A 26,876-nucleotide genomic window follows, 5' to 3' on the forward strand; every position below is an offset into this window, starting at 1 on the left:
CAGTGGATATGTAATACTTTTCCTTTATAGTGACAAAAACACTGTATGAATGGCATGAGGTACAGCTGTTAAGAAGGAAAATTTCTTCAGTCATCTGTTTCAGTGATGTTATTATGATTCCATGATTCTTGTGATGTGTTTTTTCTTCAGGTGGAGATGTCACTACAAAGAACATCTGGCTGTGTGAGAGCATGCTGGATATGTTCTTAGAATATAGGTGAGTTGACTTTTATAGTTACCTATTAAAACTGGTTGTTGTCCCCCGCCGCAACGCGGAACAGGGGACTATGTATTCAGCGGCATCCGTCCGTCCGTTATGTACGTCCCAATTCTTGTTAACGCGATATCTCATGAACTGTTGTACCCAATATCTTCAAATTTGGTGACAGCTTACATTGGGAGATTACCCACACACCAGTCGATTTGGGTGACCTTGACCTTATTTTCAAGGTCACCATGACACTTTGACCACTTTTCAAACTTGTTAACGTGATATCTCATGCACTGTAGTATCCAATCTCTTCAAATTTGGTGACAGCCTACGTTAGGGTATTACCCAGACACCAGTTTATTTGGGTGACCTTGACTTTATCTTCAAGGTCACCTCGACACTCTGACCGCTTTTTAAAGCGATGTCTCATAAAACATTGCACCCAATGTTTTCAAGTATGTTGACAGCCTACGTTGGGTGATTATGCAGACACAAGTCATTTCAGGCATCTTGTATGTGAACAAAAAATAAAAAGTAGTAAATATGGATATTCCATTCTTTAGCGGTTGGGGACATTGCCATATCAGTGGCAAACACTTGTTGACTTTGATGTCAGTGCGTCAAAAAAAGAGAAATGTATATCACTGTTATTTCCCATTTGTGTTATTTTTTGGGATTGAATTTTTGTGGATTTAAATCCCAGAGCTGCACATGTTATGTTAACAACCCTTTAATATCAGCTCCGAATCCCAAGGCCACATTTATTTAAGTGATCGAGTCACATTATAAATACGGAAAAACCAACAATAACCTCCAAGTGTCTAGCTTGTATTAAGGTGCCATGGTATTACAGGAGTACTTTGTAGCAGTGTAAATGAAACTCTGTGGTGTTGATAACCTTTGTGATCTTGCAGACAGTGGCTGGAGAAGAATCCTCAACTCATCCCAGGAGTGGTCTACACATTCTTGAGAGTCATTGTTGACCATGGGAACCCCAACCTGTCCATCGTCCGGCAGAAGGAGGTGGAGCTTTGTATTGGACTTCTCAGGGAGAAGGTACATCTATGTTCTCAACCTTAGCCCACAATTCTGAAGTAACACGGTAGCTTGGGGTATGTGGGTGGGGTGGGGTGGGTGGTGGTGTTGTGGGGTGGGGTGGGTGGGTCCAGATTAGATAAGGGGCAATGGGGTATCCTAGTGGTTAAAGTGTTCTCTCATCACAACACCTGGGATCAATTCCCCACATGGGCACAGTGTGTACAGGTAATTTCTGGTGTCGTCCCCTATGATATTGTTGGAATATTGCTAAAAGCAGAATTAAGCCTTATTTACACACTCACTCCAGGGTTGGGTAGTTTCCCAGTGCCCAATATGTGTAAGCTGACAAACGAAGATAGCAGCATGTGAGCTGGTTGACTGGAGCCACCATTGCCTGACTCCTTGGTCTGTTGCTCATGTTATCAATCATTGGTTTGCATGCCCCTGGGTCCCGATCCACAGAGCCTGTGGTAACTCTATAGTTTATCATAGGCTTACGAATGTCGTAGCGCTACCAACGTTTTGCGGATCGGGGCCCAGATCTGTATGTAGACGAAGTGTGGAAAACAACATGAGTAACTGTTTCTGTTGACTGACATGATGGTGTTGATGATGTTTTTGTTTCAGTTTGTTGATTGTATGGTGATTGGACGGGATCTCATCCGACTTCTCCAAAACGTTGCAAGGATTCCTGAATTTGATAAATTTTGGCGGGATATGATAAACAATCCAACAGCATTGTGTCCAGCCTTCACAGGTAGATCTGCTGCATCTTCTCATTGTCAGTAGTCAAAAACATAAATATCCAGTTGAAATATAAGTTAAGTTTGTGCTAAAAATAGTTGTGATGAGCTTTTCATGGCTCGATGTTGTTGCTGACCAGATAACTCACCAACTACTTACTTAATCTTAATCTGTCTACCTGTTTGGATTCCATATTATTCTGTGCCCTCCAACTCAAGCTTGACTGTTGCTAGACACTGTGAAGCCATCCGGATGGCGTTAGACCAACAAACTTGTAACTGAGAGTAAATTGTGTTTTCAGGCATTCTGCAGTTATTGCAAACACGTACATCACGAAAGTTCTTCATTGCACGTCTCACTCCTGACATGGAGAACAAGCTTGTCTTCTTGCTGACAAAGGTAGATATAATCCTGTCTCCTATCCTTTTTGTGTTGTGATGTCAGATACTGAGGAATTTTGAAACATTCTGACCACTATGAACAGTGCAGAGTTCCCTCCCATAGCACTTGCAGGAACAGCTGGTGATGGGTTTGAATCACAGAATCTTTTCTTTGATCCTTGGTATGTCAGCACCTTTCCTGTTTTAGTGATGGGAGTGATTGGTCTCTCCAACTCTCCAACCATGGGTTTACTTAATGTGAAGTTGAAACACCAGGATGAAACAGAAGTAATGAGGCTCTAAGCACAACTTCGCTTGTCGGCCGGTAGAAGATACCTTGTAAAAGAGGGCATGATTTAAGTTACAGTGTTTAATCATGATTCTCACTCGCACCATCATTCTTATTATTTGATTATTTTCTGACTTTCATTGATTTTACTATAGTTCCTTTCTGAATGTCTTTTATTCTGATTATATTAACAATTATCTTGCCTCACACATGAATGTCGTTTTCTGATTGGCTGAGCGCTCTTCTATTATTTTCAATGTACCCTGCTTACAAGTGAGTAACATTTTCTATGTACCCGATGGGAATGCCGAACTCATTTGGTACTTCGCAGCAGTAATTCTTTATCTCGAGTAACATTGCATCACGTATGATGTATGGAAATTACTGATGTTTTGCGAATGCAAATCGATGGAAGGGAGATAACTCTAATTCTTTTTCATATATTCCTTCTTGGGGTACATATAAGCATATAAGCTACGACAGTTGTAACAATATTTGAATAAAAATATTTACAAAACAAGAAACTACATTTTTGTCTTGTGAGACCACCCCTTCAAGGCCCCACGGACCCCTACAGCCAAGAGCAGGTAACTCTAGACTATAACCTCGTACCTCACTTTCCATGCTGTCGTTTGACTGACTAGACGTGTGTCCATATCAACAAAGAAAGTTGATTTTTGAAAATTCCCTGCTACGATGAGTGGTTCCGAAACAGCTACTGTATGTATGGTTCTCTTTTTTCCCTGCAGGGGTGATTTAGAGATTGTTTCTGAAATTTTTCATTCATCTTTTGTTATAACATTGTACCCGTCCCTGTCGGCTCGCCATGTGCTTGTCAAGATGGCGGATGGGTACCTTCGCTATGCTCACTTTTTTCATTGTATTCCCTTAGGGTTTATTCAATGTTTAGTGTAGTTATAGTGTGTCAATTGTATATTGGCGTTTTTACCTTTAGCTTGTTAGGGTGTTTTTTCCCGCTGCTAGCTTTTTCTATATACGCTATAAGTCGTATGTTGTAGTTATGTTGCGGTGGGTCCAGCCTATTATTATTTGCTGGTGTTCAGCTTAATGCTTACATTATCTGTCACATGTATGTGTTAGTTACATCAGCATTAGTTGTTATCGCCCATGCATGTTTTTATGTATATGTTATAAGGGCAGGTTGTTGCATGGTTTTTTTCACTTTTTGCAGTTTAAAACCTGCGCTTCGTGCCTATCGTCTATCCCTGTGAAAGACACTCACGATGTGTGTTTACGTTGTCTCACGGAGGTAATCATGAAGAAAGGGTTGCCCGGCGTGCGCCTGTTTTACACCCAAAACCATTAAGTCTCGAAGGGCAGATACACTGTTCTACAGCAATTTAATCAGGGCGGGGGGTGATATCTGGGCCCAGGATCCCCAGTCCAAGCGTTCGCACAAAAAGAAGGGGTCTTCTGGAGCCGCCTCCTACTGCACCTACTGTTGCTTCAGCACCTGTCGTAATATTTGATACTCTATCAACTTTGTTTCAGGAGCAGATGTCGTCCGTGAAATCTTTGATTGACACGGCGCTGTCTGGGTTCCGTAAGGAGCTCAGCACGCCTGTCGTCAGGGATGGATCGGACGCATCTGGGAGGGTTGGATGCCGCCCGAGTTTAGGCTCGGGAATGGCTCCTCCCTCCGGGCAGCTTGATCCGGGCTTGGGCTCAGGAGATAGTTTGCCTAGGGCACCTTGTGGCGACCTAGCTTCTGGCTCAGGTTCTTCACATGCGCCCGGCGCCGGCGAGTCTGGTCTTGACCTGTCTTCGCCTAGTGCCCCGACCGGCAGTCGCCCTGGCACTGACCGGGTCGGGGACACCTCGGCGCCCTGTGTGCAGTCTGGGTTGCCCGGGAAGCCTGTAGGGGCAGGTTCTTCTCGGGCACCTGGGCGCCCGGCTCGGGTTCCACCAGGGGGCAGGGCGACCCAAGCCTTCTGGCTCCACTTGACCTCCTGAGCACTTCGTGTTCGGCATCAGTGGCACCCTCGGCGACCTCTCTCAATTATGAGAGTACGGTAGCCAAGGAGTGTGTAGATGTCGACATGGAGGAGGATGAGGGGAGAGAGGAGTCGGAAGTCGGGGTCCAGTACTCCTTCGGGTCGTCCCTGCGGCAGGTTCATGAGCGTATCGCGGAGGTGCTGCCCCAGGTGGCTGTCACGGTACAAGGGCCCAATCCCGAGGAGTTTAGGCTCCCGGGGGAGGCTTTTGCGCCTAGCCGGGTCGCTGAGGTACGGTTACGCATTCTGCCATCACTGGTGGGTGAGGTAGTGAATCCTCTGCTGACTGGTGCACGTTCTCGGTTCGACTTGGCAAGGGGTATCATTTGGGAGAGGATGCACTATTCGAGCCGCCAGTGGTGGACGAGTGTGTGTTTGCCTGAGTTACCCTCGGGGGGTCTGTCCACTCTGCTTACCTGTCGGCCTTACAGGGGCAATTAGTGGATCAGAGCGTTAGCGCTGACGACTTGTCGGCACCCGTGCAAGCGCACCAGCTCACTGACGTTCACATCTCATCTGGATAGGGACAGCTTTAGGTGCTGTGCCAGCCTGATGATGGGTGCAGTCATGGGTATGCGCAGGCTTTGGCTTTCAGTGGCACGTTACTCTCCGGCCAGGCAACAGGCGCTACTTTCCCTGCCTTTCAGAATGGGGTCTTCCCTTTCTCTGGGGCTTTACAAGTAGTGCGGGAGGCCGCGGAGGCGGTGTCAACCTTCAAGGATTCTAAACCCTTGTTGGAACACCCCTCCACTTCTCGCCAAGGCCTTCCCCTCTTGCTGCCGCGTATCCTTCTGCCCTGGCGAAGGAGCCTGCAAAGTGGATTTCCCCTTTGCAGAGCAAGCAGAGCAAGAGAGCACGAGGCAAGGGCAGGCCTGCTCAGTCACAGCAGTCTTTTTGGGGCAAGGGGAAGCCAGCCTCGGCTTCCCGTTAAATCTTCCCTCAGAGCCCTTACTGCCCCCAACAAAAGCAAGCAGAGACTTGCCGACTGTGTGGGTGCATTGCCTTCTGCCAAACGTCCCTGTAGGCGTCCGGCTGTCCCTATTCCTTCGGAAGTGGGAGGCAGCCACTTCAAATCCCTGGGTCCTGTCCCCACTCACGGATGGCCATTTACCACAGTGGAGGCGAGATCCACCGTCCTTCTCCGGGGTTCGACACACACCAGTGCCAGCCTCCAGAGAGAAAGATGTGCTCCGTGCTGAGGTTCAGTCCTTACTGGACAAGGCAGCCATCGAGATGGTTCCGGAAGGTCAGCAAGGAGAGGGTTTTTATTCCACTTACTTCCTAGTGACCAAGAAGGTTGGAGGGTTCGGACCCATTCTGAATCTCAGAGGGTTGAACAAGTTAATAGAGGTACCGTCCTTCAGGATGGAGACACTCAGGTCAGTGATCTCATCCGTCGAGACAGGGGATTGGCTTTCGTCAATCGATCTTAAGGACGATTGAGCTTTCGAGGTTTTTAAGACTTGAACCATTTATCTGCCGATTTTAACTGGTGTCGGGTATCTAAACTTTCCTACCTATTCCCTTGGTGTCGGGTTTTATGGTGGTGGTTTTTATCCCATGTACTTTGCATTCCTCAGTACTGCTCTAGTCCTTTTGCCTTGGAAACCTTTGCTTGTATTATTCGGCAAAATTTTCTTGGGTTTGTTGATAAATTCCCGTATCTTCACTTCCGACTACTCAGGGAGTGGGAGGGAGGGGGGATTATCTGAGCAGTTTACATTAGCGAGGTTTTGCATTATCAACATAGTATGTTCGACCCCTGACCATGGCTCATGGAAAGTGAGCCATGGACAGCATGGAAAGTGAGGTACGAGGTTATAGTCTAGAGTTACCTGCTCTTGGCTGTAGGGGGCCGTGGGGCCCTGTAGGGGTGGTCTCACAAGACCACAAGAAGATTTGTTTTGTAAATATTTGATTCAAATATTGTTACAACTGTCCTAGGGATTTTAACTGGACATTTAAATGCTTATATGTACCCCATATGTACTATATTCAAAGAATCTGGAACCTCTACATGTTAGTTCGAATTTATTTTTCTTGTCGTCTGGTACTCCACACTATGATCCGATACCCGTGCTTCGATCAGTTCAAAATTACCATTGAGGTGTTCAGTAAGATAAATATGTTGTTCACCTGTCCCTCGTGGCCCATGGGTTGATGTACCCTCGATGTGTCTTTATATTCCCCGAGCCCATAAACAAACATCTAGGGTACATCAGCCCGTCCCCCTTGAGACCAGTCAGCAACTCACCATTTGGGTGATTGGTTGTTTACATGTGCCATGTGATATTTTCTAGGTAAAATTTGGGCAGCAGAAAAGATATCAAGATTGGTTTCAGCGACAGGTAGGTAACAATCTGACTTAGTACAGAACAGACGAACAAACAGATTTTTGCTCAAAGTATTATGAAATCATATATTAAATCTATTCATGTATATATGTAGAAGACTAATGATAAAACTGAACCACTGTATAAGATATAACACAGTAGGCAGTGTTTTATGCTATGGGCACATATCATACCTCAGTTCACAACATTGGTTTAGATAGTGTGTGGTCACATCTGACAACAGCTAATATGATTGGATTTGTAAATGGTGAGACTATGACCACTATACAGATCTCTATATTACCACACATGTAACTGTTAAATAGTAACATTTGACTCATTTGTCTAGTGTTACCCCAACAGTGGGGTAGCCTTGTGCAGCTAGTACACTATACATATCTCTTTATTACCACACATGTAACTGTTAAATAGTAACATTTGACTCATTTGAGTACACAGCAGTACTTGTCGTAAGAGTTACAGGATGACAGTGATACACTGATGTACACAGCAGTACTTGTCGTAAGAGTTACTTTCGATGACAGTGATACAGTGATGTACACAGCAGTACTTGTCGTAAGAATTACAGGATGACAGTGATACACTGATGTACACAGCAGTACTTGTCGTAAGAGTTACAGCATGACAGTGATACACTGATGTACACAGCAGTACTTATCGTAAGGGTTACACGATGACAGTGATACACTGATGTACACAGCAGTACTTGTCGTAGGAGTTACAGGATGACAGTGATACACTGATGTACACAGCAGTACTTGTCGTAAGAGTTACAGGATGACAGTGATACACTGATGTACACAGCAGTACTTGTCGTAGGAGTTACAGGATGACAGTGATACACTGATGTACACAGCAGTACTTGTCGGAAGAGTTACAGAATGACAGTGATACACTGATGTACACAGCAGTACTTGTCGTAGGAGTTACAGGATGACAGTGATACACTGATGTACACAGCAGTACTTGTCGTAGGAGTTACAGGATGACAGTGATACACTGATGTACACACCACTAGTTGTCGTAAGAGTTACAGGATGACAGTGATACACTGATGTACACAGCAGTACTTGTCGTAAGAGTTACAGGATGACAGTGATACACTGATGTACACAGCAGTACTTGTAGTAAGAGTTACTCGATGACAGTGATACACTGATGTACACAGCAGTACTTGTCGTAAGAGTTACAGGATGACAGTGATACACTGATGTACACACCAGTACTAATCGTAAGGGTTACACGATGACAGTGATACACTGATGTACACAGCAGTACTTGTCGTAAGAGTTACAGGATGACAGTGATACACTGATGTACACAGCGGTACTTATCGTAAGGGTTACACGATGACAGTGATACACTGATTTACACAGCAGTACTTGTCGTAAGAGTTACAGGATGACAGTGATACACTGATGTACACAGCAGTACTTGACGTAAGAGTTACAGAATGACAGTGATACACTGATGTACACAGCAGTACTTATCGTAAGGGTTACACGATGACAGTGATACACTCATGTACACAGCAGTACTTATCGTAAGGGTTACACGATGACAGTGATACACTGATGTACACAGCAGTACTTGTCGTGAAGAGTTACTGCGATGACAGTGATACACTGATGTACACAGCAGTACTTGTCATAAGAGTTACAGGATGACAGTGATACACTGATGTACACAGCAGTACTTGTCGTAAAGAGTTACACGTTGACAGTGATACACTGATGACGTAAGAGTTACAGGATGACAGTGATACACTGATGTACACAGCAGTATCGTCGAAGAGTTACAGGATGACAGTGATACACAGTACTTGTAGAAAGAGTTACAGGATGACAGTGATACACTGATGTACACAGCAGTACTTGTCGTAGGAGTTACAGCGATGACAGTGATACACTGATGTACACAGCAGTACTTGTCGTAAGAGTTACAGGATGACAGTGATACACTGATGTACACAGCAGTACTTAATAAAAGAGTTACAGGATGACAGTGATACACTGATGTACACAGCAGCAGTACTTGTCGTAAGAGTTACAGGATGACAGTGATACACTGATGTACACAGCGGTACTTGTAAGAGTTACAGGATGACAGTGATACACTGATGTACACACCAGTACTTATCGTAAGGGTTACACGATGACAGTGATACACTGATTTACACAGCAGTACTTGTCGTAAGAGTTACAGGATGACAGTGATACACTGATGTACACAGCAGTACTTGACGTAAGAGTTACAGAATGACAGTGATACACTGATGTACACAGCAGTACTTATCGTAAGGGTTACACGATGACAGTGATACACTCATGTACACAGCAGTACTTATCGTAAGGGTTACACGATGACAGTGATACACTGATGTACACAGCAGTACTTGTCGTAAGAGTTACTGAATGACAGTGATACACTGATGTACACAGCAGTACTTGTCATAAGAGTTACAGGATGACAGTGATACACTGATGTACACAGCAGTACTTGTCGTAAGAGTTACACGATGACAGTGATACACTGATGTACACAGCAGTACTTGTCGGAAGAGTTACAGGATGACAGTGATACACTGATGTACACAGCACTACTTGTCGTAAGAGTTACACGATGACAGTGATACACTGATGTACACAGCAGTACTTGTCGTAAGAGTTACAGGATGACAGTGATACACTGATGTACACAGCAGTACTTGCAGAGTTAGGCGATGACAGTCATACACTGATGTACACAGTTAAGTACTTGTCGTAAGAGTTACAGGATGACAGTCATACACTGATGTACACAGCAGTACTTGTCGTAAGAGTTACAGGATGACAGGGATACACTGATGTACACAGCACTACTTGTCGTAAGAGTTACAGGATGACAGTGATACACTGATGTACACAGCACTACTTGTCATAAGAGTTACAGGATGACAGTGATACACTATTCTGATTTCTTCCAGTATCTGTCAACCCCTGAGAGCCAATCCCTCCGGTGTGATCTCATCCGTTACATCTGTGCTGTGTTTCATCCATCCAATGAGCTCCTGTGTTCTGACATCATTCCACGCTGGGCTGTGATTGGCTGGCTTCTCACCACGTGTACAGTAAGTATTTAGTATCTTATACAGAATGATTACACGATTGTCTTTCAGCTTCTTTATCATGTGTTTGCAAATTGTTTGTATGTTTGTAACATGAGGATGATGTGGTAACTGTGACGGTAGTGGTAAGACTAGTTCCTCATGTCTACCACAAGGTACGTGGATAGCCCAGAGTGTGTACAGGCAGGTAAATCATCATGCCCAGCCATACAGCCATATTCAGGGTTAGGTTAGGGTGATATGAGAAGACCAAATGGATCATGTGATCAGACTCTATGACTTGCTTGATGGCATTTTTCAATACCATCCAACTGGATTATTAAGTCCAGACTGAAGTCTTTTCAGACTGCCATCAGCAAACTTGAATATTGCAGAGCATATTTGTGTTAATGAAGTTTGTAATCAGACCATCTTTCTCTTTTCATCGACAGTAATCATTATTTCACAGTCTGATTGAGCTGACATTTTAAAGTGAACTGTGATGCTATTGTTACTCCACTGAACCATTTTCCATTTTTAATGGGATGAACTAGACTTGAGCTTGTTCTTTATAAACACACAGTGTCCTGATTTTCCATCAAGGAAGAGGCCGCATATGATACATCAATGCAGTACTATGTTCCATTTTATATGTCCCATGTGTTTTATATGACTGTAGATAAGCCAAGTTAAGCCAATGTTGGAAATCTGTATCAGATTGGTATGTCAGACACACAATAGAAATCTTCTCATCCTGATATATCAGAAATAAAATAGCAAGAAATTGGTATTGAAATATGACGCCTGGATTACAGTCATCAGTCATATGAGTACTCTGTGGTATTGGTATGAGGTCTTGGTATGAGGTCTTGGTATTCTGTTCCAGTCCAACGTAGCAGCCTCTGATGCTAAGCTTGCTCTCTTCTATGATTGGTTGTTGTTTGTTCCTGAGAGAGACAGCATTATGAATATTGGTAAGTTCTCCAAACAAGCATGTCAACCTCTGATCCATTAATACTTGTAAACAATATTAGATAAAGATTTGTTCATGGAGCATAACTCCCTATCATGGTGAATGTGTTTGTGAGTAATGTGGGGTAGGGGTGGGGTGGTTAAAGCAATCGCTGGTCACGCCGACGTCTCAGGTTCGATTTCCCACAATGCATGATGCCCAATTCTGCCGGAACATTAGTAAAAGCTGCTTAAGACCACACTCACTCACGAGTGTCTGTATACAGAAATCCATTCGCAAAATCCTTTGAAATTAAAATAAGAACTTTAGTTGTTAGTTGTGAAATTAAGGTGATATTATGTTGACTAATGAACGTCTCTCCCTGCTGCAGAGCCTGCTATCCTGGTGATGTACCACTCAATGCGACCTCACCCTGCCATCACCGCCACGTTGCTGGACTTCCTGTGTAGGGTATGTGTTTTGTAGTCTTGTCAGTCTCCTGATTTAGTAATTTTAGGTTCATTGTTTTCATCTTGCATATTCATTAAGATCATACCTTTCAGTCAAAGTTGTGTTATCATTAACAAAAATGATTCTGTAACTTGGTACTATGTACATGATGTAAATGTAAGATTTAAAGCAGTTGTTTAAGCAGAAATATGTTTATCTACATGAGTAACAGGAGATGTGTGTGTTTCAGATCTTGACTAATTACTGTCCCATGTTATCGGTACAAGTTCGTCAGGGTATCTTCACATCTTTAAAAACAATACTGGAGAAAAGAGTGTTACAGTAAGTGTTAATGCTGAAAGATGTTATATGTGGTCTTGAATACTGTAATTCATAGACGTTATGCGAATATGAAATTAATGTGAAAAATGTCAGTTATAAAATGACACATTTTTATCCCCCTGGCATGTAATGCAGGGGGATATAGCCGACGCCTGGTTTGTCTGTCCGTTCATCCGTCCTTAATTATTTTGTTTCTGGAGCAAAAACCGTTCAGTATTTTTCAGCAAAAATTGGTAGACATATCTAACAGAACCTAAAGTGGTGCCTTTTGCTATTTAAAGATTTTTGTCGTTTTTACTTTTCCCGGTTTCCATGGAAACATTTTCGACAAAAGGGAGGGATAGGCCTCGTTTCCGGAGCACAACTCGAATAACTTTCATTATCTTTCAACAAAATTTGGTAGATGTATCAAACCGATCACCACAGAAGAAATGATTTGGACTTAGTCTAAAAAAGTCAAGTTGAACTTTAAGTAACTCTCAGATGATTTCTTGTTATATGAATATGTCAGAGTATATTGTCATATCATGTAAGAGAAAGCACAGTGAACGATGTAACATATGTTATATTTGGGATTACACTTTCTTTGTATAGTACAGATTCTAGTACTTTTGTTGGGTCGAGTCCCATCCGGGATTCGAACCCACACCCTCAGAGTTCGGCCGTGGGAGCCGTGCCAATTAACACTTATCAGAGGGGTACAAAAATTCCGCAGTCTAGACTACCAGTTGTCAGACTTCCATTTTGTGGAAGCCGCGGTGGCTGAGCGGTCTAGGCATCTGACTTTGTGTGCTGTCGATTAGGTGCCTGACTCTGAGGGTGTGGGGACTCAACCCAACAAAAGTACTAGAATCTGTACTTTACAAAGAAAGTGTAATCCCAAATATAACAAATTTTAAAACTTATCCTATCTCACGGTATGCACCTCTCTCTCTCTTGATTCGACACTGAGTGGAACGATGTAAACTTTTTCCCTAGGCCTCTCTTGTCCATCCACCCAAGCAGTCCATGCTACCCTCACTATAAGACAGCTTTCTAGCTCTCATGCAAAGCATGCAGCATGCACCACTAGCTGCCCACTCGTCTCTAGCTGCCAAATCATCATTCTCTTTTTTGTCGCACACGAGTGTGGATGTATTTTACTTTGCTCAATGTTTTCAACTTAGTCTACAACATGGGGAAAGTTGACCAGCCAAAGTAGAGGATAAACTGCTCCCGGTGTAATAAAGTGTTCTCCACGAGTGATCCACATGGGTATTGTGTTGACTGTATGGGACAGTGTAAATGGGAATCTCGTTGCGATAAATGCAAGGATCTTACCTTCGAGGCGTTTGGTGACTACACTCGGGCTTGCGCTCTTCGTGTTGCTGACAGGGTTCGTTATGCCGCTTCACTTGATGGACCCAGTCCCTCCAAGAAAGGAAAGTTTAAGCGTCTTGCTTTGTCTGCTTGGCGGTCACAGTCCCCTCACTCGAATGAAGAGGATTTCATGAGAGCGTCGTCAGATTCTTACTTATCGGGAGATGTTCAGCATTTGTTGGGCTCTCAACATTCCAGCCCCAGTCCTTCGTCTTTGACCACGTCCCGGGTAGTGGTTGTCAAGACTGCTACCACCCCTCAGGATACCTCAACACAGTGGGACCTCGAACTACGCTCTCTGTCTCTCGTTCACCGGACCAGTTATCTTGGCAACCTGGCATATCTGTTTCGGACAAGAATCAGCTGATCTCTACACCTGACTGCGCAGAACGCATACGCAGAAGCCGTTCTCGCTCTCGTCGTTCATCCAGTAGTGAGAGGAACCAGTCTACCTCGCTTCACCGCCTTTCAGTGGTTACTTCGCCGTCTCCTTCCCATTCAGCGAAAAGAAGTGTGTCTTGCGTCCAGCTACCTCGATCTTCTGCTTCGCCGAAGCCTGCCAGATCGAATCACAGTTTGTCGGATCACGCTTCGCCTGTCTGCTCCCCTCCACCTCGACTTTCGCCGAACTGTCCACCTTCCCCAGAATAAGACCAGCTCTCTACGAAACAGCTTTCACCGAACCGGTCTTCATCGAAACACCAGTCTAAGAGTCAGCATTCTCCGGATCGATCGTTTGCTAAACGGACTTCACCTAATCGTACTTTGTCGAAACAAAGTTTGCCGAAACGGAAGACTTCAACGAAACGGCATGTGGTGAATAGACTTTCGCGGAAACGGCATGTGGTGAATAGACTTTTGCCAAAACGGCATGTGGTGAATAGACTTTCGCCAAAACAGCCTTCTTCCAAGCGGTATTCAGCGAAATGCCTCTCTCCCGGAGTATTTCCCTGAACTCTGTTGGATCCTACAGTCACGCCTCCTCAGCACGGATGTGGCTTTCACCGAGTCGTCTGGATCAGTCTCCTATTATTATTCGGATTTGTTCACCGGATAGACTGATAAGGCTACTTCACCGCCGAGACGCCACTCTTCGACACATGCGCATTCAACTAAGCACACGCCTCCATCTGCTTCGTTGATCGGTTCTTCGTTCTAAGTCACCTCCTCGGAATTCGTGGGACTTTCGTGGGACTTTTGGTTCTGCGCACTCGACCCGTCAACCTAGATCTCCTACACAATTGACTGCTGCCTATCGTTCAAGATCCAGGGATCATCGTTATCGTTGCAATATCTCCCATCCTCGCTCCTGTTCTCCTTAGTGGGTCTCCATTTGTGTATCCTCTCCCGGTTTCATCTCCAGACATAGATATGGTTCTACGGATCGTCGATCTAATCAACGGTTTTCCGAGTTGCGATCTCAGCGTGCTATGCTTTCTGACGGGACTCCTGCCTCCTCGCGTCTCTCTACTCGGATTGTACCAGATTCCTGGACTCCGGCGCAGGAAACTACTCCTCTCCGTGATCTGGCTGCGATGTTAAGTGCTTTTACTACTGCATGGAATCAACAACAGGCTGCTCACTCTACAGGGAATGCTCCTCCCATCGGACCATCTGTTACGGCGCCTGGTCCTGGTGTTCCACCTGATCCTACGTCTCCAGCACATTCAGTTGTGGATTCCCCAGAGGGAAGTTTTGATTTTGTTGATGAACCTCAAGTTTTAGCTTGGATAGTGGAGAAACTCCACCTCCCTATGTCACAGAACCCAGGGGGATTTATCTCTTTCCTTCTCCATGAGACAACGAGACTTGACATCTATTGCTTTCCCATCACGGCCTTGTATTGCTCATCTCACTATGTCCTTGGATCATGCCTATAAAAACCTTAAACGGATTAAGGATGGCCTGTCTTCGCCTAGGTTTTCGCTACCAGCAGCTCACTCCCATGGTTTCTAGTCCTTGGCTACTACCCCTTCGGTGGATGAGGATGTCCAAACACTTTGCGGGAAGAGGACTTGTTCAGCTTTTCCAGTTGAAGACAGAGAACTGTCTCACATGGACACAGCTATTCGTCGTTCCTTACCCTCGATCAACTGCATCATCTCGGCGGTGGACACGGTTGCGGCATCAGTGGAGCACTCTTTCACCGATCAGGATGCTTACATCAGAGGCTGTATGTCCCTTATATTGGACCAATTTCAGATCGTACTTGACCAGCTGTCTCATTTCCTTGGCTATCTCCTGGCAGTTCGACGTCGCGGCCCACTCAATTTGTCTTCATGGGATGACAGGTTTAAGGCTGAACTCTTCCATCAACTGTGGTCTGCAGAATTCTTGTTTAATGGCATGATTGGGGAAGTTTCGACGAAGTAGGATCGGGACACTCAATTTCAAGTTTCAGTGGAATTATTGAAACTCCAAAAGTCTCATCTGCAAGTTTCCATGATACAGAAGAGGCCTCCATGGTTCGTGCTGTCTCATCCGGAACTGCATCAGGGTTTTCGTGGCCATTCGTCCCAAGCTAGAGGTAGCAGGTTCTCCCGTGGCACTTCTTCCCGACATCCTCCCAAGTCCGACTCCCAAGCTGGGAGTGGGGCCCCCAAGCAGTGATTCGTCGAAACAAGGGCAAGACTGGGAACTCCCACCTCCAGCCGTCCCCATCTACGACTCTCCAGTGGGCGGGAGACTAGGGAGGTTCGCTCCCAACTGGACCATCCTTGACGATCCTATCGTGACCGACCTCCTCGCCACAGGCTATCGCCTTCCAGTCATCGGACGTCCGCCGCTGACAGTGCATCCAGTACACCGCAGCTACCCGGCGGACCAGGTCGAGGTTCTTCACTCCACCATAGGTACGCTCATAGAGAAATGTGCAGTCCAAACTCTCAGTCCGGCGCCCAGCACTCCGGGGTTCTATTCCCCCGTCTTTCTGGTTCCCAAGAAAAACTCCACAAAGCTAAGACTAATTTTCAACATGAAACTTTTCAATGCCCACTATCTCCAGCGCCCACCTCACTTCTGGATGGTATCGATCGTCCTTCGCACCATCCTGAAGAAAGGGGATTTTCTTGTCAGCTTAGACCTTCAAGATGCTTATCTTCATGTGCCCATTCATCCGGATTCGCAGAAATTCCTCCGCTCCGTATTCCAAGGGATCCATAATCAATGGACCGTCCTGCCTTTTGGAATTTCCACTGCCCCGTGGCTATTTACCATGATCACCAAGCCGATCACCAGGTTTCTTCATCTCCACGGGGTCGTGTTTGAAAGTTACAAAGACGACTGCATTCAGGCACAGAAAGAACCAGTCGTTCTTCTACGTCAGTTGGAGTTCAGTACGAAGTTACTCTGGCAACTAGGATGGTTGTTAAATGCTGCAAAGTCGGAACTAACACCGACCCAGACCCTTCCATTCATCGGAACAACTTTTGACACGCACCAAGGCCTGATTTCCGTCCCAATAGACAGGTGGCTGAAGATTCAACGGCTAGTTCCGTTAGCACTGTCGCAGACCAGTGACCTTACAACAGTGGCAGGAACTGTTGGGCCTCTTGACATCGGCACAGGCATTGACACGGCGGGGACAATTGCAGCTGCGTCCATTGCAGCTCTTCCTGCGTTCATATCTCGTCTCAGAGAATCTCCAGGAGTTGATTCGTCTTGCTAAACCCTTACATCCTTTTCTTCAGTGGTGGCTTGTCGAACAGAACATTTGCACCGGAGTTTGTTTGATGCCATTCATTCCAATGCACCACTTAGTCGTCGACGTGTCGCTCAAAGGTTGGGGGGCTCACTTTCTTCATCATCAGACAGCTGGGCTGTGGTCGTCCGCAGAACGAGACTTGCACATCAACGAACTCGAGTTCTTGGCGGTTCTTTTCGCCATTCAACATTGGGAGACAGAACTTCGGGGGTCCTCCCTGCTGATTCAGACAGACAACTCCTCGGTCGTCTGGTACATCAACCATCTCGGGTCGACGGGTTCGGCGAACCTTCTTCAGTTGGCGTTTCGGTTCTTCCATCTGATCGACTCCGTCGCCATCGATGCTCGAGCCAGGCACATTCCCGGTGTCAGGAATGTCATTGCAGATGCGCTGTCCCGCTCAGATTGGCCGTCTCTGACGGAGTGGCAATTGAACCCACAGATGTTTCAGGAACTGGTCTTCCTGTTATCAAGGCCCCAAGTCGACCTATTCGCCACGCGGTTCAACCATCAGCTCCCGCAGTTTGGCTCGCCGATACCAGACCAATTAGCGTGGGATCTCGACGCTCTGGTGATTTCGTGGGAGGCACTCAACGCTTACGCCTTTCCACCTCCGGCTCTTCTACCAAGAGTCATCCAGAAACTCAGAGCGACCAGGCAGATTCTACTGATTTTGGTCGTGCCTTACTGGCCAGTCAGGAGTTGGTTTGTCGATCTCGCACAGCTCGCAGTCCTAAACCCAGTTCCTCTTCCCGATCGGGACGAACGACCTACGACTCGGATCGGCGTCATGTATCCCTTCACACCCTGTCTCTGCAGGTTTGGCGCATCTGCAGAAGTCCTTAGGGGTATTCGCGGAGAGTGGCTATGGCCATCACTTCTGCTCATCGTACTTCCACCCACTCACTTTATGATGAGAAGTGGAAATGTTTTGAGAGATACTGCATGGCATTACATCTCCTGTTTCTACTTCGCCTCAAATCATCGCTGAGTTTCTTCAGCATTTGCGGTCGTCTGAGAAGCTCAAGGGTTCCACTTTGGCCACTTACCTTGTTGCGATCAACTCGGTCCTGGCTACCACCACAGGCTCTAAGGTCTCCACGGTTCCTGAGCTTCAGTATTTGCTCTGGTCCTTCAAGTTGGCCGATCAGTCTAAGAAGTTTAGACCTCCTGCTTGGGATTTATCTGTGGTGCTGCATCATTTGGCCTCGGCGGACTATGAACCCCTAGCTCAGAAGGACTTTGAGAAGATCTCCTTCAAGACTTTCTTCCTTGTGGCCTTGGCTACAGCTGCTCGGATTTCTGAACTCCACGCTTTGGATGTTAGCAGAGTCCAGTAAGAACGGAAGAAGCATGGCAAAGTCTTCCTCGGTCTCCGTTGGGATTTTATAGCGAAGAATCAGTTGCCGGGACAACCCGATCGTACTTTTACCATCCCAACGTTGTCCACAATCCTTGAGCCGCATGACAATGAAGACCTGCAGCTTTGCCCTGTTAGGTCTTTGAAGATTTTTCTTGGTGTCTCTAAAGATCGCCGCCGTCTCTGCAAGCGCCTCTTCATTCCTTGTCCTCAACATTCAGGGCAGAAGTGTCTCGCCCCACTTTATCCTTCTGGATGAGAGCCACCATCCCACGGGCTTACACCTTCGCTGGGTTACCGCCCCCGACAGCTTCAATCCACATGAGACACGGGCGTTAGCGTCTACAATGGCTCTGCATAGTAACTGCTCTCTCCACGCCATTATGGTAGGATGTTTCTGGCGATCCGACTCGGTCTTCTCCTCGCACTTCCTTCGAGACCTCTCAGTCAAGGATGTCCAAGGCCTGCAGAAGTTTGGACCCCTTGTGCTGGCACAACAGCTGTCTATGGCAGATAGGAAAGGGTCCCTTGCGGTTGCTGCTTCCCTGTATTTTCTTGAATATAAGTCTGAACTTGCTGTCTGCCTTATGTTTTGATTGCTTATGGGTTAGAACTACTTCACTTAGTTTTATCCTAAGACACGGAGATACTACCACCTCGGTGGTTGGACGAATCTGGAGCTCGATTCTGTATCACGATGTGGAAGGGTTCGACATTTCACGTTTCCTGACCTCTACTTTTCGAAGCAATTACGTCAGTGAAGTGTGTCACTCCCGAATTCCAGTGGATTTCGTTGCGTTCCGACTCTGAAGTTGCCGGGCACATCCTTTGACTAAGCTTATGCAAAGGAGTGAGGGTCAATTTGATGCTGTTCCGGAACTGAACGGTAAAACTTGGAGTTCCCGAGTTGTGCTTCTCTTTCACTCGCCCCTGGTCGGTGTCTGTGGGCGTCTTTTCGAAGCAGGGGCTGGCCCGATTATTGTCAACTGACTTTAATTTACGGGGGTACCTTGGAAATCGTGGCGAAGTGACATACTTTCTCGCTGAGCTGCGTCCTTCTTCGGAGGTTGCGGCCAAACACCACATTGCTCAGGAGCACCCATCTATCTCCCTGGGAGACGTTGTGCTTAGTAAGCCAAGGAGTTCAAGAGAACTCAGCACAAGCATAGGAGTTGTGTGCATGCGTAACAGGCCTCCCTTGTGCATCGCTATCTACGGTCGTTTCCAGTCTACTCAGTTCCTGCTGTTCACACTGTCAAGACACAGGGTATCTGCGTCCCGCCATCCGACCGTGGGATAAGTGCATACCGTGAGATAGGATAAGTTTAAAAATTTGAAAATTTTAATATAAATTGTATATTTATATACTTATCCTATCTCACGCGACGGATTCCCGCCCATCCTCCCCGCTATTCAGATTCTCCAAGATGGATATAATCCAGTGGCTCCAAGAATGAGAATGATGATTCGGAGATAGTCACGTGGGTAGCTAGTGGTGCATGCTGCATGCTTTGCATGAGAGCTAGAAAGCTGTCTTATAGTGAGGGTAGCATGGAGTGCTTGGGCGGATGGACAAGAGAGGCCTAGGGAAAAAGTCTACATCAGTCCACTCAGTGTCGAATCAAGAGAGAGAAGTGCATACCGTTAGATAGGATAAGTATATAAATATACAATTTATATTAAAATTTTCAAATGTTACATTTGACCACTTTCTAAATGGCATTGCGTATTTCACACAATGAACGATGTTCTTACCCTGTTTCCCCTCAAGTTTGTGGCTTTAGCCAACAGTCTGAAGCCTGAGTCATAGAGAAGAATCTTGTTCAGTATTGTAAGTTCAACTAGTAATAATCCCAACTTATGTATTTCCACCATCACAGGTCTTTATCCCCGCTGTTTGATAATCCCAAACTGGACCGAGAACTTCGGACTTTGTTACGAGACAAATTTGCAGAGTTCTGTTCACCAGAAGGTAGGAAAGTTTGTTCAGTACATTTCAAATTCTTTAAACCTGCGAGTCCTTGCTTGTTCTTCCATTGAATTTCATGTTATTCTCTGACTTGTTTCATCAAGAAACTCTTGTTGGACACAATATACTGTCATGTGTAAGTATGTAAGTATATACAGATATAAGAAGCTCTTTTATTTTAGTCAGAGTTTTACCAAAAGTATTTTAGTCAGAGTTTTACCAACTAAACATTTAAATATGAGAGGAACTATGATTGAGATTACAAATACATTTAACACTCACAGTTATTGCTGTTTGTCCATTTTACACCCCAAGATAATTTCAGCTTCAACAGTAGCAAGTCTATGTAAATGGGAACGGTTTCATACAAAGGTTGCCATAGATACTGTCTTCCAGACTTCAGTCTGTCATTGTCTGTTGCAGCACCCAAGGAGGAACCAGCACTGAAAGGGGAGGTAATAGACTTGGATAACGGCAGCAATCATGTAGAGGACAACAACTTGTCCGATGCGAGATTCAGTGATGAGGAAGATGAGATTCCTCTAGGTAAATTCCCTGAAACTATTGGAATAGGTTCAAATCTTTTCTGTAACACATGAATAAGTAGTACTCACAACACATGGTTGTATTTTAAATGTCAGATTTTGATTTACTTTGGATTGTGCTGGCCTGTCTTCATATCGTGGGGCACACCCAGGATATAATGTTGACATTCTAGTAAGATACATCTCCTGCACTTATTTACGGCCTCAGTTCTGTTTCGAAAGTGACGTCACCATGTTGACTCCATATAATTACAAGCATGCCCACAGAAGATTGGTGGATGTCATGTTTGAGTATTTAAAGGAGAAAAGCCAAGTGCAATGTAAGAGATTGCCACATGTATCTGAGAAACAATACTGCTGATATTTCCTTTGTCTCTGTAATTAAAGAACAATGTAAGAGATTGCCACATGTATCTGAGAAACAATACTGCTGATATTTCCTTTGTCTCTGTAATTAAAGAACAAGAACAATGTAAGAGATTGTCTCCACATGTATCTGAGAAACAATACTGCTGATATTTCCTTTGTCTCTGTAATTAAAGAACAATGTAAGAGATTGCCACATGTATCTGAGAAACAATACTGCTGATATTTCCTTTGTCTCTGTAATTAAAGAACAATGTAAGAGATTGCCACATGTATCTGAGAAACAATACTGCTGATATTTCCTTTGTCTCTGTAATTAAAGAACAGTGTAAGAGATTGCCACATGTATCTGAGAAACAATACTGCTGATATTTCCTTTGTCTCTGTAATTAAAGAACAATGTAAGAGATTGCCACATGTATCTGAGAAACAATACTGCTGATATTTCCTTTGTCTCTGTAATTAAAGAACAATGTAAGAGATTGCCACATGTATCTGAGAAACAATACTGCTGATATTTCCTTTGTCTCTGTAATTAAAGAACAATGTAAGAGATTGCCACATGTATCTGAGAAACAATACTGCTGATATTTCCTTTGTCTCTGTAATTAAAGAACAATGTAAGAGATTGCCACATGTATCTGAGAAACAATACTGCTGATATTTCCTTTGTCTCTGTAATTAAAGAACAATGTAAGAGATTGCCACATGTATCTGAGAAACAATACTGCTGATATTTCCTTTGTCTCTGTAATTAAAGAACAATGTAAGAGATTGCCACATGTATCTGAGAAACAATACTGCTGATATTTCCTTTGTCTCTGTAATTAAAGAACAATGTAAGAGATTGCCACATGTATCTGAGAAACAATACTGCTGATATTTCCTTTGTCTCTGTAATTAAAGAACAGTGTAAGAGATTGCCACATGTATCTGAGAAACAATACTGCTGATATTTCCTTTGTCTCTGTAATTAAAGAACAATGTAAGAGATTGCCTAATGGATCCGATTTAATGACGTAGTTGATAGTTTATCACTATTCCCTAATGGCCTGGATTGCTGCTCACAATGTGATCCACTGGATTGTCTGGTCCAGGATCAACTGTTTTGCTGGAGTATTGCATTTGGATGAGAGCTTCTCTGTACACCCAAACGCATAGAGTAAGTGCATGTGTTCTGGCACAAGGCAACCTCAGCCCTAAGACCATAACTCCTCCTTTAACATAGACTTACAGTAGTCTTGCCACTTACACTGATTTGTGTAATTGGGGCTCAGGACATGAGTATATTCTACACATGGCAATAATTCTTACAGGAAAGCTAAAGCAAGAAATGAAATTCCAACCCATACCCGAGCCACCTCGTTTTCAACCTGTGGATATATCCGAGCATCTTCATCAGTTACCTGAAGAACTCCAGGGGTTCACTCAGGAGTTGCAGAATGAGACGTAAGTTGAACACTGTCACACCTTCTGTACACATTGTCGCTGTCCATGTTGACTACCAGAAGATAGTCTGTACAGTTCCTGAATGATTCACTGTTTTTACTAATTGTTATGTAATACTTCAAGGCACTGTTTAACAACTTTTATTTTAGATGCTAATTTTAGATGTTCTTGCCTTGTCAGAGACCAGGAGAGTCAGTGTGAAGTCATTGATCGTTTGATGCAGGCCGTCATACAACAGGTAGGTAGGAGTACTTCTCTGTCTGGCACAGTGGAGGTGACCAGTGATTACAAATATCCAAGGGATATGTTTACTTTATCAACATTTCGTGATAACATTTCGTAGAGCATTATGTAGTAAAGTCGGATGAAGTATATGTATTCTTTCTTGTTTTACATTTCGTAGAGCATTATGTAGTAAAGTCGGATGAAGTATATGTATTCTTCTTGTTTTACATTTCGTAGAGCATTATGTAGTAAAGTCGGATGAAGTATATGTATTCTTTCTTGTTTTACATTTCGTAGAGCATTATGTAGTAAAGTGGGATGAAGTATATGTATTTTTCTTGTTTTACATTTCATAGAGCATTATGTAGTAAAGTCGGATGAAGTATATGTATTCTTTCTTGTTTTACATTTCGTAGAGCATTATGTAGTAAAGTCGGATGAAGTATATGTATTCTTTCTTGTTTTACATTTCGTAGAGCATTATGTAGTAGAACATTATGTAGTAAAGTCGGATGAAGTATATGTATTCTTCTTCTTTTACATTTCGTAGAGCATTATGTAGTAAATTTGGATGAAGTATATCTATTCTTCTTCTTTTACATTTCGTAGAGCATTATGTAGTAAAGTCGGATGAAGTATATGTATTCTTTCTTGTTTTACATTTCGTAGAGCATTATGTAGTAAAGTCGGATGAAGTATATGTATTCTTTCTTGTTTTACATTTCGTAGAGCATTATGTAGTAAAGTCGGATGAAGTATATGTATTCTTTCTTGTTTTACATTTAGTAGAGCATTATGTAGTAGAGCATTATGTAGTAAAGTCGGATGAAGTATATGTATTCTTCTTGTTTTACATTTCGTAGAGCATTATGTAGTAAAGTCGGATGAAGTATATGTATTCTTCTTGTTTTACATTTCGTAGAGCATTATGTAGTAAAGTCAGGATGAAGTATATGTATTCTTCTTGTTTTACATTTAAGTAGAGCATTATGTAGTAAAGTCGGATGAAGTATATGTATTCTTCTTGTTTTACATTTCGTAGAGCATTATGTAGTAAAGTCGGATGAAGTATATGTATTCTTCTTGTTTTACATTTCGTAGAGCATTATGTAGTAAAGTCGGATGAAGTATATGTATTCTTGTTTTACATTTTGTAGAGCATTATGTAGTAAAGTTAGATGAAGTTTATGTATTCTTCTTGTTTTACATTTCGTAGAGCATTATGTAGTAAAGTCGGATGAAGTATATGTATTCTTTCTTGTTTTACATTTCGTAGAGCATTATGTAGTAGAGCATTATGTAGTAAAGTCGGATGAAGTATATGTATTCTTCTTGTTTTACATTTCGTAGAGCATTATGTTAGTAAAGTCGGATGAAGAATATGTATTCTTCTTGTTTTACATTTCATAGAGGATTATGAAGTAAAGTCGGATGAAGTATATGTATTCTTTCTTGTTGTACATTTCGTAGAGCATTATGTAGTAAAGTCGGATGAAGTATATGTATTCTTCTTGTTTTACATTTGAAGTAGAGAGCATGTAGTAAAGTCTAGGATGATGTATATGTATTCTTTCTTGTTTTACATTTTAAGTAGAGAGCATTATGTAGTAAAGTCGGATGAAGTATATGTATTTTTCTTGTTTTACATTTCGTAGAGCATTATGTAGTAAAGTCGGATGAAGTATATGTATTCTTTCTTGTTTTACATTTCGTAGAGCATTATGTAGTAAAGTCGGATGAAGTATATGTATTCTTTCTTGTTTTACATTTCGTAGAGCATTATGTAGTAGAGCATTATGTAGTAAAGTCGGATGAAGTATATGTATTCTTCTTGTTTTACATTTAAGTAGAGAGCATTATGTAGTAAAGTCCGGATGAAGTATATGTATTCTTCTTTGTTTTACATTCTCAGAGAGCATTATGTAGTAAAAGTCAGGATGGATATATATGTATTCTTTGTTTTACATTTAAGTAGAGCATTATGTAGTAAAGTCAGGATGAAGTATATGTATTCTTCTTGTTTTACATTTAAAGTAGAGCATTATGTAGTAAAGTCGGATGAAGTATATGTATTCTTCTTGTTTTACATTTCGTAGAGCATTATGTAGTAAAGTCGGATGAAGTATATGTATTCTTGTTTTACATTTTGTAGAGCATTATGTAGTAAAGTTGGATGAAGTTTATGTATTCTTCTTGTTTTACATTTCGTAGAGCATTATGTAATAAAGTCGGATGAAGTATATGTATTCTTTCTTGTTTTACATTTCGTAGAGCATTATGTAGTAGAGCATTATGTAGTAAAAGTCGGATGAAGCATATGTATTCTTCTTTGTTTTACATTTTAAAGTGGAGAGTTTATTATCTTCTTGTTTTAGTCAGGATGAAGATTATGTATTCTTCTTGTTTTACATTTCATAGAGGATTATGAAGTAAAGTCAGGATGAAGTATATGTATTCTTTCTTGTTGTACATTTAAGTAGAGCATTATGTAGTAAACTGGGATGAAGTATATGTATTCTTCTTGTTTTACATTAGTAAAGTCGGAAGTATGTAGAGCATTATGAAGATAGTATATGTCTCAGAGAGCAATGTAGTAAACTGGGATGAAGTATATGTATTCTTGTTTTTTCTCAGACATTATGAAGCAAAGTCGGATGAAATATGTATTATCTTTGTTTTACAAAGAGAGCATTATGTAGTAAAAGCCGGATGAAGTATATGTATTCTTCTTGTTTTACATTTCATAGAGCATTATGTAGTAAAGTCGGATGAAGTATATGTATTCTTCTTCTTTTACATTTTGTAGAGCATTATGTAGTAAAGTGGGATGAAGTTTATGTATTCTTCTTGTTTTACATTTCGTAGAGCATTATGTAGTAAAGTGGGATGAAGTATATGTATTCTTCTTGTTTTACATTTCGTAGAGCATTATGAAGTAAAGTCGAATGAAGTATATGTATTCTTGTTTTACATTTCGTAGAGCATTATGTAGTAAAGTCGGATGAAGTATATGTATTCTTCTTGTTTTACATTTCATAGAGCATTATGTAGTAAAGTCGGATGAAGTATATGTATTCTTCTTTTTACATTTCGTAGAGCATTATGTAGTAAAGTGGGATGAAGTTTATGTATTCTTCTTGTTTTACATTTGGTAGAGCATTATGAAGTAAAGTCGGATGAAGTTTATGTATTCTTATTGTTTTACATTTTGTAGAGCATTATGTAGTAAAGTCGGATGAAGTTTATGTATTCTTTCTTGTTTTGTGCAGGATGACTTCGACCTGGATGTAGCGACACCATTGGCTGTGTGCCTGTGCCAGATTCTCAGTCCCCAGTTCAACTTGAACCTCTTGCCTCAGGAGATAGATGAAGAGTAAGTCACATTTCATATTCACTATAAATACTAAACACACGACTCTCCCTGATATTATACACACTGGTCTTACAGCTCAGTCGGGTTTTACAGCCTGCACCACTTTGGGATTTGTTTTGTCTTCTACCATGAATGTAAAAAAATATTGGATTGTGATTGGTTTGTCATCTCAATTACCACCTCTGATCGAAACAGCTATTTTGACACTGCGCATTTGATTGTACCCCATGGGGGACTATGTATTCAGCAGTGTCTGTACATACGTCCCGATTCTTGTTAACACAATATCTCATGAACTGTTGTACCAAATGTCTTCAAGTTTGGTGGACCGCCTCCGTGGTGCAGTGGTTAGAGCATCCGCCCGGAGAGCGGAAGGTCATGGGTTCGATCCCCAACCGCGTCGTACCAAAAGATGTTAAAATATGGTACTTGTTCGTCCCTGTCTGGCGCTCGGCATTAATGGGTACAACAGGGACTGGTCGGCTCGGAGTCAGTATAATGTGTCTGAGTGGGGTATTCATGCTTCACTGCGGCATGGTATCTCAGTGAGCTAGCACTATAAAACCAGCTTAAGTCTGGGCTAGTACAAGCAGCCACACATACACATACACCCGCATGCATGTCGTCATATGAGAGAAATATTCTCAAGCACTACATTAAACCCAAT

At 43.0% G+C, this 26,876-nt stretch overlaps 1 protein-coding gene across 1 annotated transcript in view; it reads left to right on the top strand.

Moving 5' to 3' along the window:
* The window catches only part of LOC124279468 (integrator complex subunit 3-like), a 58,712-nt gene that overhangs the window by 7,475 nt on the left and 24,361 nt on the right, over positions 1-26,876 (top strand). The window contains exons 6-19 of the mRNA XM_046715289.1: positions 151-217; positions 1,126-1,267; positions 1,877-2,006; positions 2,295-2,392; positions 6,978-7,025; positions 9,997-10,140; positions 11,003-11,090; positions 11,460-11,539; positions 11,769-11,860; positions 20,163-20,254; positions 20,675-20,797; positions 22,479-22,611; positions 22,792-22,849; positions 26,106-26,209. Coding sequence (XP_046571245.1) covers positions 151-217; positions 1,126-1,267; positions 1,877-2,006; positions 2,295-2,392; positions 6,978-7,025; positions 9,997-10,140; positions 11,003-11,090; positions 11,460-11,539; positions 11,769-11,860; positions 20,163-20,254; positions 20,675-20,797; positions 22,479-22,611; positions 22,792-22,849; positions 26,106-26,209 — 1,399 coding nt within the window. The remainder of the gene's footprint in view (positions 1-150; positions 218-1,125; positions 1,268-1,876; positions 2,007-2,294; positions 2,393-6,977; positions 7,026-9,996; positions 10,141-11,002; positions 11,091-11,459; positions 11,540-11,768; positions 11,861-20,162; positions 20,255-20,674; positions 20,798-22,478; positions 22,612-22,791; positions 22,850-26,105; positions 26,210-26,876) is intronic.

This window comes from Haliotis rubra, unplaced genomic scaffold, assembly GCF_003918875.1.
Source record: "Haliotis rubra isolate DU_JTF1 unplaced genomic scaffold, ASM391887v1 Scf107, whole genome shotgun sequence".
NCBI lineage: Eukaryota > Metazoa > Mollusca > Gastropoda > Lepetellida > Haliotidae > Haliotis > Haliotis rubra.